Genomic DNA, 15318 nt, shown 5'->3' with positions numbered 1-15318 from the left:
AATGTGTTTTGAATTGCTAAACCGCTTAAAATGGTATATTTGTTATATAGAACGTTACAAATGTAATGAAAGCAGCTTGAGTATAATATAAATATTATTTCAAAAAATCAACTAATTCTCAACAACTATTTTGTTCGATTAAACGCAATTTCGCTCCACTGTTCGCCTGATGAATAATAAAGAAGTTGCGGTTCTGGCCGGCGATCAAAGTCAAATATTTGGTTTGGATGTTTACAAATTGGGTCAGCTGGTCATTTGGCCTGTCCTCCAGCTCCCTACAGCTCCCTCTTCAAAATGTCCCCTGGTTGCCCCTGGTTTTCACCCCCCTTCGCTGTGAATTTTCCAGAAATAAAGGCCGTGGATCTCAGCTGTCGCTTCATTATGACGCTAATTGCCAGGACATGCCGGCCAAAGGATTAGCAACACGTAAACTGTACAGCATGGCATTCGATGAGACCGCAAAAACCAGGACGAGAAAGGACATGCGAGTCTTTCGACTCATAAACACTTTAGTTTGTCTTAATCCGGTTATATATCCGGATTAGCGACCAGGAGTGCGACAAAGGTGTATTTTTTTCGCTATTCCCGAGAACTTTACGACACTTTTTAGGTAATGAATGGGATTACATTTTTTTAATCCACCACCATCCGTTGGCTGTAAAAAAATTAGCGGCAAAAAAGCAGTGCATTCAGGTCAGTTTTTGGTGTGGAAAACCGATTGACCTGCGGTCATGGGTCTCATGAATGGGCAGGTCAGAAAAAAGGCAAAAAGATTGCATATAAATTAAGCCAGCCACTCTGATGCAACCAGCAAACGAAGTCAAGCAACCAAACGATCAAGATGCGTCGCAGCCAGCAAAACAAGGAAGTTAAGGATAACTGCAAAGAGAATCCTTCGCAGAACTCAATGGAATCACCACCAAAGTCACCCACTGCCGCATATGCAATGTTCTTGCATCGCGAAGAGTTGAGGAGGCGAAAAATACAAGTTTCTCGGGTTTCAGCCACCAAAATTCACCTGACCAGCGAACTAATCGCTCGAACTAAGCAGAATATACGGCAGTGCAGCTTCGAGGATCTGGAGATTCTGGCCAGGGAGACGCTCTTCAAGAAGAATCTGCAAAGACATCTCTACTATCGACGCATGCACATCCATCAACTGATGATGAGCAAAAAGAAGCAGCAGGCCAAGGAAAAGAAGTGAAGACATAAATTTAAGATAAAGAAAAGTTATTTAGTATAGGAACAGCAAAAGTGATTTTTACATGCATAAATATTATAAACCTAAATTAAGAACAATAAAACAACTCAAAATTACAAAAACTTGACTAGAAGATAAAGGGAGAAATGGGAAAACATTTTTCTTCTAAAAAAAAACTTTTTAAAATTACTTCATTACTTTCAAAGGCACAGAAGTGTCTATGGATATCCTTTAAATTCATAAATATAGTCCTTTTCACTTTAAGTAAACGACCTCACCCATTACAATCAAGAATATCTGAGATCCGGTCGAAAAGATATGGTCTAACCCAAACTAAAAACTTAAATTAAACTTCAGTCATTTGTAAAAGCCAATGTGAAGGGACAAATGCCCCTTACATTCACATCTTATCTTTGCCCCGGCCAAAGTGCAATTTTCCATTTAAATATTTGATTATGTATACGTATACGTATACGTATTCCCCAGTCGTAATTGTCAGAGAGCAAAGTGTCGGCGTCGATCTGCACTTGTAATGGGTGTAAAAACAAATTTGCACATGATTACCAAAAAACCCGGTTGGCAAAACTGCGAACATTTAATACAACTCAAACAAAATGGGGGGCGTTGCATAAATTTGCACAGGCCAAGGGAGGGGTGTAGAAAAATTCTTGCCTTTTTAGACTACATAAATTTTAATTAAATGTCACTCATACGCCATGTACGCCAAGCACAATGTTGAGCCATCGTGTATTTGCGCGTGTGTGTACGGGTGTGTGTGTGCGTGCAACGGAGTGGTGTTGGTGCAATAGTGCGATAGTGTGAGTGCTGTGTCTGTGAGTGGTGGTACAAATGAATGCACATGAAAGTGGCGCACGAATTACACTTTATTGAACAGCAGCAGGAGCCAGGAGCTAGGAGCTAGGAGAAAGGATAGGGGACCAAGGACGAAGGACGAAGGACAATGGCGACGAGAGTGGAGCTCATCCAAAGCGAAGCGTAAAACAAAGCAGGACACTAAGGAGTACGAAGGGTTGCCGCCGCTCCGCAGCTGTGCATTTTTCGCAATTTTCCACAAATTTATTTTATGGACACTGCCAAATAGTTGCACAAAATTAAACTCATTTTTATATTTCTTAAACTTTGACGGGTTAAATGTACATCTTAAAAGGTATAGAAAATTATTTAAAAAATATGAATAAGCTATTCAGAACAATAAATTAATTTGAAGATAAAATGAGTAATATTTTGATAATGAAATTTCCATTTTACTTAACGCTTAGCTTTTAAATACCGAAGTTTTCTTTTCAAAGTTTCCATGTATACAATTAACATATAATTTTAATTATTTCGTAGAATTCAAGAAAGCCTAGTTTTAACTTCTGAAAAGAGAAATAAAAAATTAATTTTCTTATATTTTGCCAGCTAGCTCTAATTATTACTTTTTTGCCAACTTTTTGTGTGTCTAGCAGTTTATTTGTTTCCATTGGTTTCCAGTGGCGAATCTGCGGCGTTTCCTTTTTCGTGCATTTTCATTAAACTTTAACAGCATGCATTATTCATGTTCTATAACCATTGCCATGGTCCAGCAGCAGAACATTTGGTAAATGGAAAAAAATTTCCACTTCTCAGTTCACAGTTCCTAATGAAAAGCCATCAGGAGCAACATCATCTTTCGCTGCCACTCGAAACTTTTACAATAATTTCAACATATGCGCCGCGCTTTCTTGACAAATTAACTCAAGTGCGCAATGAAGTGTTTATTGTGCTGGAAAAACTTTTTTCTGCCGCCATGCTGAGCTCAAGGCGTGGTCACGAAAATATCAGGACATACGCAAGGATATACCCATGTTTGCATACTTTTTTCCACCAATCGAATGGCTAGAGTTGGCATTCTTCATTAATAAAAAGCTAAAACACAATACAATAATAACATAAATAAAAAATGGAATTCAAGGCTGAAGAAACAAAAAATCTATAAAATTGGCTAACATTTTCTTTTATTTTTAAACCAAATATTTAATACCCCATTTGTACTCTTATAACTCTTATTAACATAGTTAACTGCTTATAAAGTAGCCACAATGCCACCACTGAAATCACTGGCTGAGCGTAATCGTCATGGTGGCTTAAAGCAATTTGTTATTAATTTCCGCGTTGAAAAGTTGGAAAAAAAAAACAAACTTTTTCTTTCCTTTGTTTCGGCTGTTCGCTTTTCCCTATATTTTCCCCGAACTTTCCATCTCTTTTCATCTCACTGCCCCAGTGTCTCAATGCCACTTGGCATTCATTTAATGCGAAAAGTTATTGTCGTTTTTCGTTCTTGTTGTTGTTTTTGTTGTTGGTGCTTGTGTGTTGCCACATTAAAACATGGCCCATAATGGTTAACAAGGCATTTGCTTGTTGACCATCGACCAAATGACCGGCAAAACTTGTGCTTACATTGTTCAACATGTGTAATAAATATATTTCCACTGCCACCCTTCCAAAATGCGATGTGATTGTATGGATAAATGTGCATATATTTATGTGCACCATAGACGCAGTTAATACTTAAAGAAAAAAAATATTAACTACATATTATTATTTGCAATAATTTATCCCTTATTTACAGAATACCAAATTTAATTCTCATAATTTCCATTTAAGGAATGGGCTTTAAATAGTATGTAAATAGTCTAAATACTGTTTAGTAATAATACAAATATTTCCCAAAAAAAGACACATTTTTCCGCGTGCGGCAGGTCATAAATTGGAATTTTCCACCTTTGTGTGATGACTTGGCAAAGTACGTAATACAAACATATTCGAAAAGCATGCGCCGCGACGTATGCAATGAAAAATGTGAGGAAACAACAATGTTAATATGGCTGCCAAAGGACCCCTCCCACGCCCCCACCCAAAAGGGGGCGTGGCAGGTCCAGGGGCTAAGGAAGTGTGTCAGTGTCAGTGTTGTGCTGGATGAAAGTGCAAGTTTTGCTTATTGTTTTCCCAACGCTGCCACTGCTCCAGTGCCTCCAGTAACCTTCGGCCAAGAACAATAAAAGTGCTGGAAAATGCAACTGAAATGCGTCCCATGCAAATGCGAAATGGAAAAGTATGAAAAGCGCAAGTGGCAGGGAAAAAATAAAATTTTTAATGCTTTTTCGTAGAATATACTTTTTTTGGTAGAGAGTTGAACAGGTTCGCAATCTACTTAGTGTCACATAACACCATTAGTTTTACATAATGTTTTTTTTCTCTTTAATACTAGTTTGATAGTAGTAGTTTGATAGTAGTAGGCTTAGGTTGTATTTTAGTTAGTTCATTTAAATTACTTATTATTTTTCGGTTAGGATATTTCGCAGGCCTATCTGCTAGCTTTTGGCCAACTTCCTCCATTGGCAGCATGCAAATGCATCGCTGTCGCCGGCCCAAAACATTCGCACTTGACTGAAACGCGTTGGCCGCCTTTCTTGTAGTTGATTTTCGGCTGATGCTGACGATGCCACGCCCCTAGATCCGGCGCAATATAGGGGGGCGGAATCGGGAACATGAGTTGTGGGGCTGCCATGCAAAGTCCCGTGAAGTGACTGGCGGGTTTCGTGTAACCAAGACACTATCCGGGCTCCTGACGTGGCGCCTTTTGTTGGCCGGATCCTTGGGGCAGCAAAATGGATTTTGGACGGAGCTCGGCAGCCAGAATGCAATACACTTGATGCACACACAAGGCGTGCACTGAGAGAAAAATATATAAATTCATGTTTTGCATAATAGATTTCTAGTGGCTTAAAACGCAGCTTAATTAACAAGTTTACTTTAGAATTATGCTATATAAGGCTACTCTCACATCAAACTAGCTTTTATCTGGATATTTAAACTACTTAAATGTTTATAAACGTATGCTTTGTCTTTTTGCATATCAAGTCAATAAAATAAAAAGAGTCTTGATTCATAGTCACTTAAATTTTTAGGTGTACACCTTCATGTCAGTTCGGTGCATTTATTAACAACATAAAGTGCCAAATCACGGCAGGTGCCAAAATCTCTGAATAAACTTTTGCCCGTAGAAAATGCAGCTTGAATAACGGTCTCATTCCCCCCTCGCTATCTTCTCCTATCTATCTTTCAAAGCCTTTAAATAATTATAAAACTTTATCTCTTCTCTGGACACACGCAAACATGAACCTCTCACCACCACCACCATGTCCATGTCCATTGAACGTCACTTTGACTAAAGCCAAATAGAATTAAACCCTGAAAAATATTTGATCTAAATTCCTGACTTCCTACCCGTCGCCCACCGCCCCCTTCGTTTTTTCCCGACACACGCCACCCCGAATCCTGCAACCCATCCAACGTCCTGATGCCATTTTCATGCCCAATCTCCCCCAGAAAGCGCAGCAGCGGCAGCCACAGGAACACAAATCCCGCCACAAAGCGCCCGATGACACAGAGGCTCCAAAGCAGCAGCACTCCTTTGATGTAGCCACAAATGCCAATGGGTCCACCCTGCCCACGAAGCGGGCGCCACCAAATCCGGAGGCGCCGAGTGGGAAACCCCCATTGGTGCCGATGCGACAGCATCGCTCGAAAGCGACACACCCACCAGCACCACCACCACCACTTTTCCTGGAAAACTCACTGCTGCAGCGTCAGTTCGCGAATCCAATTAGTTACTTGGGTGGACCGCGGCTGCAGCCGCGCAGTAATCGCACCAGCATCGACTCGATATTATCGCTGGATTAGCACCGCAGCCAGTTTCCAGCATTCCGCCCACGCCACCCCGTGGAAAACCTCGCAGACTAGTCACAAACTGTCAACTGGTGGGCGGGAAAACCGCCCACTGGATCCTTTTACCCAATGCCACAACGTCCTCAACTTAGGAACTCCAACTTAGAAACTTACGAAATTGTTAGCTAGTCCTACTTAAAATACAAATAAATTGTTACAAATAATTATTTTGTTTCTTAGTAAGCAAAAATACCTAAATGTAAAAACGTAAGTATTTTTGTCATTTAAATATGTCTTTAAAATGAATAACTATTTACTAAATATTACAAGAATAATTAAAACAATAGTTCTAAAGGAATGAATTATTAGCTGCCCAATTAAAACTCAAGCCCTTTCGTATTTATAAATATTTTTATTTGATTAAATTAGCTTCTGCGTGATTCGCCACATTGGATCGCTTGTATGAATGCATTTACTTTTTTTTGCTTAGCTTATACACATGCGATCTGCACAGATTGACTTAATATTAAATTGTAGTTAAGCCTACGATGAGTTTAAGTTCCGCCCACTGATTTACTGATTTATCCCCCTGGGGATTATCCCCACTTCAAAAAGGTGACGATCGCGGGGGGGAACGTTGTGAGGGGGCGGTTATAAAAAGCCCTGGCCATGGCTAGGGGGCGTGTTGGGTGGTGGGCGCGAGGATAAGATGACGCTAGGTGAAATCCGGCGGCTTGTACTTCGGCGGTCGCTTAATTGGCTTCTATAACCAATTGCGGCCGCCACGTCAAATGTTGTTCTCCTTGGCGCCCTTGGCCCCGGCACCGGAACCTGAACCCGATCCGGATCCGGCATTAGCTGTCGCTCCGGCATCGTTATCGCTCTTGTTGTTGCTGTTGTTGTTGCTATTCGTATTGGACGCCGTCGACTCCTCGCCATCAGCGCCATCGCCTAAAAAACGACATAACGATCTAGTAAGTATGGTTTTAATAAAACTTTAGTGATTTAAAATCACTCACCCTTTTCCTTTTCGTCCTTGATCTCGCTGGACGTCTCTGAGGATGCCTTGTTGCTGTTGGTGTCCTTGTCCAGACGCGGTCGCTTCCGCTGACCCTTGTACGTGCGGTTATCCCTCCGTCCGCCCTCGCCCTCATCCTCCGAATCGGAGTACTCGTTCTCGGGCACAATGCGCTTGTCCTTGTCGCTCTGCGGCAGGCGATCGTCCTTGTCGACCTTGTCCTCGTCGTCGGACTCATCGTTGATGGCGTCCTCGGGAATCGCCTGGATTTGAACGCCCGGAGCGTGTGGCAGCATGCGCAGGTTCTCGAACAGACGATTCTTGATCTTCTCCAGGTACTCGGAAGTATTCTGATTCGTCATGTTGCTGGGGCTAATGTGCAGCTTGAAATCGGGACCAAAGTACTCGAAGTAATCGTTGTACGGCAGTTCGTTGGCTATATCCACGGCCAGGGCCACGGAGGTCTCATAGGTCCAGCAACGGGATACGTTACGAATGGTATAACCACCACCGCCGACCATCAGGAATGGCAGGTTATACTTCTTCACGAACTCCACGCACTTGCCGTGTCCCTTGACGGTGAGATTGAAGCAACCTAACCGATCGCCAGTCAGCGAGTCGGCGCCACACTGCAGCACCACGGCTGCCGGCTGGAATGTCTCCATCACCTTGCTGATAATGGGCACAAAGATGCTCTCGTACGCATCATCGTCCATGCCATCACGCAGGGGTATATTCACCGCATAGTACTTGCCCTTGCCGGCGCCAATGTCTCGCAGATCGCCGGTGCCCGGGAAATACTCTCCGTACTTGTGGAAGCTCACCGTCATCACACGATCGGTGGTATAGAAGGCTTCCTCCACGCCATCACCGTGATGAACGTCTATATCTATGTACAGAACACGCTGGTGGTATTTCAGCAGCTCCAGAATACCCAGCACAATATCGTTGACGTAGCAGAAGCCGGATGCCTCCGATTTCTTGGCATGATGCAGTCCACCGCCCCAATTGATGCAGATCTCCGAGGCTTGCTTATTCAGTTTTACGGCCGCAGCTACGGATCCGCCGGCGGAGAGTTGGCAAAACTCGTAGAGTCCATCAAAGACGGGACAATCCTCGCCCACATTGAATCGCTGCATCTGCTTGTTGTACTCGGACATGTTGTCCGGCCGAATGGATCGCAGGAACCGGACGTACTCGTCCGAGTGGAACTTGGTCATCTCATCGGCAGTGGCTTTATGGGGACGCTGGAATAGAGACAATCGTGTTTATTTATATATAGGAAATCGTTTTTAATTGTATTTAGATTTTTTCAAAATTTGTACTAAGTAGTTTTATTTTTTATTAATAAAGTAACTCACGTATATTTCCATTTTTCGATAGAGCCCATAGTTGAGCAGCAGGTTGTGGGTCATGCGTATGCGGTGCGGCTTCATGGGATGACCCTGGCCATAGTAGTAGTTGCCAATGTCACCTGGGGATCAAAAATCGCGATTATGAGTACCTTGCTAAAGTAATTATATGCCACGCTATGCGAAATACACATTTTACGGCCACTGTCGGCGAGGCGTCTGCTGGAGAGCATCACTTTTCCCGAACGACCGCAGCGGTCGCACTTTCGCCCCGAACGAAAAAGCAGCAACAACACAAAGAAGAGGAAGAGAGACATCAGGTACATACAAGCACACGCATACAAGCGCACTGCGGTCGTATGGGAAAAGTGCGCTGTTAACCGGAACGCGCTCGTACAGTCGCCGTAAAACTTGAAATTTGCAAAAATGCTATCATCTGACGCTAAGCGGATGCGAAAAAAAACACAAAGTCCGCGTGGTAGTCATAGCTGGCCCTTTGTAATCACAAATCGCCCGTCTATTAGGCATTTTACTTAACATAAGAGCACAAAACTTACTGTCGTAGTAGTAACAAACGCGCTTCTTGCTGTGAGACTGCATTTTGCGGTGCTGTTGGCGGTCTTAAAACTCCTTGAAGTCGGGGTTTTCCTGTTCTTCGTCGATCGGAAGAGCGCGCGGGCTCCGAAGATGTTTAACTTTGGCGCCGGTCCGACTTTTGGCACTTTATTTCCAATATAATGCCAAATTCGGAAAGGTTGAGATAAATACGCGCATAGAAAACCGCTGCTGGTGGGCAGTGTGACCGCGGACTTTTAAAAAAAACGTATACCGCGCGGCTCCGATAAATATACCTTTAATACTAAATACATTCATATACATGTACAAAAAATACCAAACAAATATTATAAATTAATTATTTAATAGATATATTTGATAAATTTACGTGTGATATATGATTATCCTTTTTGTACAAAGTGATATTATTGTCCTTAGAATATAAACAATTTACAAAATGTCTAATGTGCCTATAAAAAAATTTGGAATATTTCACAGAAATTTTGAACAGAAACGACCTAGATTATATATAATTCAATCTCATATTGGAATGAAATGTCAAGTAGATTTTTTTTAAAATATCGCTGCAGCGGCTTTAGCCGATAATAGCGGTGTTATGAAAAACCTTATTAATCATCGAAAGTATATGAATAAAATTTAAGATTTTAACAATCTATTAAATTATAAAAGATTCATTATTATTTTAAAGAATGTAACTTAAGCGCCAATACGGGGAAAAAAGGAACTAATTGGTTGCAGTCCTGGATATATCGCTAAAATCGATTAATCGATAATGCTGAAATCGAACCTTCCCCATCGCCAGAGAGTGTATTCCCTCTCTCTCAGAGCATACCCTATCTCACTCTAAAATCCACCGCAGTTTCCCACGATTTTCCTTCTCACTCTAAAATACACCGTTGAACGACTCGGACGCGATTTTCCAGCGCGGGTGATTTTCCTCCTCGGTCGGCGTTTTTCGGCGGCTTCTTATCGACAAACAATAGTGCTCAAGTACACCCAGATTTTGTAGTGTTTTGGAGTTGCAGCATAAAGGGCGATTGCTAATTGAAAAAAATTAATAAAACTGCGACGCGTAAGTTACCAACTCCCCCATGTGCGAGTGTGCGTGTGTGCCTTGTGTGTGTGTGAAAAAAGAGAAAGAAGAATGGAGTTGCAGTGGAAACACAAACACGCTCTCTCGCTCCATCTCCCTCGCACACACACACTCACTGGGCGAATGAAGAAGTGGAAAAATTAAAACCGAAGTAAAGTGACAAAGCGGAGTGGCCAATAATGCAAGAAAAAAACATATGAAGCCCGCAGTAAACTTGAAACAAAATTAATATATTTCATATGAGCCTAAAATATCCTGCGCAGCTTTTCTCTTCCCAACTTTTCTCTTCTTCCCGGAAGAGCCTTTTTCTATCCCTTTTCCCCTCGCAGACCAACGCCTCTCCTCCGCAACTTTCTGTTACTTTTTGTTAACTTCTGTCTCTCGGCTTTCCTACTTTATTTCTCTCTGTTGTTGTTGCTGTGCCCGCAGGATATTTAAGACCTTTTTTGCTGGCGTTTAATTATAGTTTTCATTCCACTCTCTTTCCCGCATCTCTTTTTCCAATTAGCGCCGAAGTTCAGCGCAAAGTAAAAAGCAAAAATTTAGTATTTGTTGTTTTTATTTGGCCCGCAGACCGTGCATTAAAAACAACAACGTTAACTACAGTGGCAGGCGTAACTGTAAAGTCCGCTTTGCTTGTGATAGCCAATAAAGAGAATCGGAATCCGCAGCAAAGTTTTGATTTATTCTAATTAAAAAAGGTAAGTGCGATATAAAACCGGATTATAGCTCCTTTTCATTCGCACCTCCTTGGCACGAAGTGCCGTTAGGAAGAGAAGCCAATGAACGCAAATAAGTAAACACAAAAACTAAAAAAAAAGAGTGCGAGATTTGCTCTCCCGCTGCATTTCTATTTATGCTTCTGTGGCTGATAATGTGTACAGTGAATACTCGTATGAAAAAATTAATGAAAAAGTATGATGTTTAACTAAATGATTTTAGAGTCTTGTTGTTTGTTGTACTGCGATTCATACTATCCCTACATTTAAATTCGTTTTTGGCAGTGATGAAGTTTCCAATTGGAGTAAGGTTGGAGTTGCTTTTAGAAAACTTTGTTCTAATAAATCAAATATTTGCAATGTATTTGTTTCACTATATCGAGTGTCTACCGTATTTAGTTATTCGTTGCTCCGGCTGCTGTAAAAAGTCAAAGAGCATTTGTTGTTGCTGCTATTGTAATTGCCTCCAATTTGTGGAGAGTCATGGGATGATGATTGAATGGGGGAGGGGAAGGGAGACGGAAAAGAAGAAGCTGAAGAGCAGCAGGCGTCGGCGCAGCAGCTGCTCCTTCTCTCTCTCCCTCTCGCTCTCTCAATCTGGTTTATCCCTTGTGCGCTATTTTCGGCATTTTGTGCTTATTTATTTACCTTTTGGTGGCTTGTTTATTAACCCCTCCTTTTCCCTCCTACTCTGGATCGCTCCATGTGCTTTGAAGTTCAAGCCACAAAATTTGTTTTTATTTTTTTTTTCTTATATTTGTTGCTTATCTGTTGCAGTAAAGTTTCGCCCTCACTCCAAAAATAAAAACCCCTTCAATTAACATTGCTGCCGTCTGTTTTCTGTCTCTGCTACTTCTTTTCTTTTTCCCTTAGTTTTCTCTCCTTTTTTTCTCCTTTTACTTTTTGTGGCTAGCCGCTGATAAAGACCGCAAATAGTTTGTCTGTGCCTCAAATTTTTTCAGTACAGTGACTATCGCCTAAATGTAACCAAAAAACAGGAAACTTAATTTCTGCATAAGTGTAACAGGAAGTGTGTTTTAAGATCAGAGACATTTCATTCCTGAATGCGTTTCTTTGTCAGAACTCGATTTGATTCTCAGGATGGGAACTCATTTAAACACTTAAAACTATGTATGTTTTAACGTACTAACCTTTTTTTCCAAAAACATTTGAGTCCGCAAATGTTATCTGATTGTGACCTTTATCTTAGCCGTTCATCACTGTACAGATTTATGGTCGCTTCTTCTGGAGTCTGTTGCTCTTTAACCCTTAATTGGTGAGTGGGGGTTTTCAATGGAGATCCATTTGAGTGCAACTGGGCAATTATGCTTTTTGGCCTCTGCCCGCTCTTGAGCCCCCGTCCCTTTCCCCCGCCGCTTTAGTGCCCCCTCGTCTTTGACCCCTGCTAAATCATTGCAAAATGGCAATCGCAAAATGCTCTCAAACAGTTAATCTGCTTAGCTCGCCTAACGGCAAACTTGTTGAGATCTTTTCATTTCTCTATTTTGCTCGCAGTTCGCTTGCTGTTGTTGTTTTTCGAATTTCCCATTTTGCACACAAAGCGTTTTACATGATACGGACGACCACAAAGGCAAAAGGCATTCGAAAAGCGGAGAGGGTGGGGGAGTAAGGGGATAACACAGCGTGGGAGGTGCAATAAGGAGAATCCAAACGAATAAAAAGTAGTCAAAGCAACAGAAGTGGAGACGGAAGAAGCGGCACAAGTAGAAAACTCAATTGTTCACCGCTCTCTTTTAGCTCCTCCTTTGTTCCTTTCCCTGCCAGCTGTGCGTGCATGTGTGCGTGTTTGGCCACTTAGCCAGCAAACAATGCACACAGCAGCAGCGTTTTATTGATAAGAATTGAATAGGAAAAGAGCAGAGAGAAGAGAGGAAAGAGGAGCGGAGAGGGCGAGGAAAAGTGGAAAGTGCGTGGCAAGTGCGACAAAAAAGAATTAATGTAGAGATGATTGCCTGAGTGGAGAGAATTTAAAGTGGATTTTCCCTGTTATTGACAGAACAATATTTTTGAGAATTTCAACTTTATTCAATAAAATAAGCAAAACAAACAAATTTAAAAATGCAAAAAGTAAACTCAGGGTAGCAACTCCATTCTCCTTCCAAACGTATTTCTTAACTTATTGTCATCGATAATGAGGTCCAAATGCGGGCCAAACGTAAACAGAATTTTGTATAAACAGCGGTTTATGGCCATCATAAAATGATCATGGCTGGAGCACAGTTTTCCCCGCACCTGCATTTCCTTAGCCGCGATCAGCTTTTCCTCCACCTTCAATAAATACACCACAATGCGTTCCAGATCGTTCTGAATGTAGCCGAATTTGTCTTCCTTCAAGAATCTTACGCACATGGTGACAAGTCCTTGAAGGATCCAAACTAGAGGTTCTCCACACCGCAGCTCATGATTGAGATTGGCCAGAGGATCTAGTTCGTACAGAAAGCTATAGTACTGCGGAACAACTGGCAATATATCCCATAAACCATTCCGGCAGCTCTGGATCCTATCATAGAGGTATTTCCTTTGGTTACAGAAACACCAAGTTTTCTCCGGTGGCTGACAACTTGGAAAACGTCGACATATAGCACAAAGACGTAGTGGCGGAGGAGTTGGTTTCACCAACGAACGAATTCTTGGCTTCTTCAGCAAATGGCTGACCTTAATGCGCGGAGCTGGCTCCAAACAGGACTCCATCCTGGCCAGAAATCGATCTAGCATTCCCATTATAACGTCGCGTAACTCATTCCAATATCGATTTCTTTGGCCAAATTGTTTTTCAAACAGTTCATTGCACAAGCTGCCCGACATGGCGGCATAAAAATCACGGGCTGCCAACAATTGAAAGCCGTAGATTTCCGCTGTGTCCAGAGCCATGGCTGTTGGTAATGAAAGGTTATAGCGCTGCGCATTAATGGGCATCGGTTTCATTCGCATGATGCAGATAAAGTATTGGAAGCGCTCCCATATCAGATTAAATAGACTGATATCTATATACTCGTGCAGGTCTCTTAAATCGCAAATCAGTGATAGTGGGCGCTGCATAATCAGGCCATAAAGTTCCCGAACTATATGCAATTTGGCCGAGATCAGGATGGCTAGCAACCAAGCTTGGAAAAGTCTTTGGGGTTGCGTTATAATAACAAAACATCCAGTGCTCACTCCGCCTAATTCAGTAGTATCCAGTAAACCCATGGTTGGCCAATAGATCAGAGCAAATAATATTGTTGGAACGAAAGCCGCTTTAGCAGAACTCTTGAAGTGGTGACGCCAGATTTGAAGCAGACACTCCTTCATATTCAAATGCACGATGGGCAATGGGAATCTTCGCAGAGATCTCTTATGGCTCTTATGATAATAGGAAATCCCACAAAAGCAGCCAAAGGTCATGAGGTAATACCAGGACCCTCCCAGCAAGTAATTCCCATTGTTCAAGTCCACAAAGGATGCATAAAGCCAGCTGCTAGCAATGGTTGTAGAAAGTATCGATGAAATTAGGCAAAACCTTATAGGGAACTCATAAGATATCCTCAATAGATTGTATCTGAAGCATCGGGGAGCGACATAATGTATGTGGCATAATACCAAGCCAAACCCCATCGTGCTCAATCGTATGAGAATCAATAGTACCGAGGAATACACCGAAAACAGAGTCCATCCCAGGATTTCAGTTAGGGAATCCAATGGACGTCTCACCTCAAACAAATTGACGGTTAAGAATATCGTCAGCATCTGATAATCCAGCCATGAGCAGAGTAATGTGGCAAATAGGAACCGATATAGCAGTATCTTCTTGATCTTACGTGGAAGCCAGAGATAGTATTGGGGCAACATCCCCATCGATATTTTTGCGTATAGAAACGTTTTATCTGATTTGGTGACTAGTTGATTCTATGTTCATCGCCTGCTGAGCTGCAACTTGTAACCTTCTTTCCGTCAGTTTACTGTCTCAATTGACATAGTTCCCAAGTCGGTTGGCCTGGTCATCAATCTATTTAATGGGCTCCCGTTGACCCAACTTACGCCCATTGTGGACCCCTGCTCGGTACCTGTTTTCGCAAAAGTTCAAAAGTTTTTATGCCAATTTAAACTTTTTCTTTCTGACTACGCTTACAAGGGGTAGTGTGACTATAGCTTCGATCTGGTAACAACAGAAGGAAAAAGTAAACTGTATCCCAACTGATTCGAAACATAAAATGAATCTGCGGTAATCCAATATAACCTCTTGAAAGAGAATATTCTAATAATATGGTAAAATGTTATCTATTACCATAAATATATCCGAGTATTTCCAGCGTCAATTCCCCTGAGAAACATTTTTCAGCATAGCTGTTGCTTACTTTTTATTTTTTTGCCATTCAGGTGACAAGTCAGCCAGGACTAAGTGCATCTAAAAATAAAGTTGTTGCCGCTGCAGGCACAACATTGCATTTCGCAATTGTTTTTATTCAGCGAGCGCCACTTTATTGGAGCTCAGCCACCTGACGGGGGGATAAATGGAGGTGGGGAAGCTGCAGCTTCCAGCTAAAGTTCTAATTTATGTCGCTAAGTTTTTGCCTGCGAAAGAAAAGTTGGCAGTCACATTTCCACCAGGGGCGAGGAGCGTATTTCGAACGGGAACGGGAACTGGACAT

At 42.0% G+C, this 15318-nt stretch overlaps 5 protein-coding genes across 11 annotated transcripts in view; 3 read left to right on the top strand and 2 right to left on the bottom strand.

Moving 5' to 3' along the window:
- The window catches only part of LOC120450125 (contactin-associated protein-like 2), a 61069-nt gene extending 54934 nt beyond the window's left edge, over window positions 1-6135 (top strand). For 2 of the 4 annotated variants that reach the window (XM_039632949.1, XM_039632946.2), the window contains exon 21: window positions 5573-6135. In XM_039632949.1, coding sequence (XP_039488883.1) covers window positions 5573-5926 — 354 coding nt within the window. In that variant the 3' untranslated portion in view covers window positions 5927-6135. Of the gene's footprint in view, window positions 1-5417 lie in introns of all 4 variants that reach the window. The other 2 variants (XM_039632951.2, XM_039632950.2) reach the window with 2 other exon arrangements.
- On the top strand, window positions 605-1816 carry LOC120450130. Its single transcript, XM_039632956.2, has one exon. The coding sequence runs from the start codon at window positions 842-844 to the stop codon at window positions 1202-1204; it is 363 nt and encodes a 120-aa protein (XP_039488890.1). The 5' UTR covers window positions 605-841; the 3' UTR covers window positions 1205-1816.
- A 168-nt stretch (window positions 6136-6303) lies between the features above and the next one.
- LOC120450127 (histone deacetylase HDAC1) lies at window positions 6304-9099 on the bottom strand. Its single transcript, XM_039632952.1, has 4 exons — window positions 8839-9099; window positions 8291-8403; window positions 6931-8176; window positions 6304-6862 (listed from the first exon to the last, which is right to left on the bottom strand). Exons 1-4 carry the CDS (start codon window positions 8879-8881, stop codon window positions 6699-6701), a joined length of 1566 nt encoding a protein of 521 aa, XP_039488886.1. The 5' UTR covers window positions 8882-9099; the 3' UTR covers window positions 6304-6698.
- Window positions 9100-9687: 588 nt separating this feature from the next.
- Window positions 9688-15318, top strand: part of LOC120448022 (tyrosine-protein kinase Src64B) — a 43106-nt gene continuing 37475 nt past the window's right edge. For 2 of the 4 annotated variants that reach the window (XM_039629763.2, XM_039629759.2), the window contains exons 1-2: window positions 9688-9929; window positions 10459-10651. The gene's annotated coding sequence lies outside the window, so the exon portion shown is untranslated. The remainder of the gene's footprint in view (window positions 9930-10458; window positions 10652-15318) is intronic. The other 2 variants (XM_039629760.2, XM_039629762.2) reach the window with 2 other exon arrangements.
- LOC120448021 (nucleoporin Ndc1) lies at window positions 12757-14620 on the bottom strand. Its single transcript, XM_039629758.2, has one exon. The coding sequence runs from the start codon at window positions 14522-14524 to the stop codon at window positions 12764-12766; it is 1761 nt and encodes a 586-aa protein (XP_039485692.1). The 5' UTR covers window positions 14525-14620; the 3' UTR covers window positions 12757-12763.

The sequence above is a fragment of the Drosophila santomea genome, chromosome 3L, assembly GCF_016746245.2.
Source record: "Drosophila santomea strain STO CAGO 1482 chromosome 3L, Prin_Dsan_1.1, whole genome shotgun sequence".
Taxonomy (NCBI): domain Eukaryota; kingdom Metazoa; phylum Arthropoda; class Insecta; order Diptera; family Drosophilidae; genus Drosophila; species Drosophila santomea.
Note: the sequence above shows the minus strand (reverse complement) of the source record. Positions and strands in the feature narration are given on the sequence as shown.

What these genes read in the sequence shown, in the direction of transcription:
- LOC120450130 (XM_039632956.2), top strand. Translation starts at nt 842, where the DNA reads ATGCGTCGCAGCCAGCAAAACAAGGAAGTTAAGGATAACTGCAAAGAG.
- LOC120450127 (XM_039632952.1), bottom strand. Translation starts at nt 8,881, where the DNA reads ATGCAGTCTCACAGCAAGAAGCGCGTTTGTTACTACTACGACA. An exon ending in CGTTTGTTACTACTACGACA is followed by an intron (nt 8,404 to 8,838) that starts GTAAGTTTTGTG and finishes TTTGATCCCCAG; the next exon opens with GTGACATTGGCAACTACTAC. An exon ending in CAAGGACGAAAAGGAAAAGG is followed by an intron (nt 6,863 to 6,930) that starts GTGAGTGATTTT and finishes GTCGTTTTTTAG; the next exon opens with GCGATGGCGCTGATGGCGAG.
- LOC120448021 (XM_039629758.2), bottom strand. Translation starts at nt 14,524, where the DNA reads ATGGGGATGTTGCCCCAATACTATCTCTGGCTTCCACGTAAGATCAAG.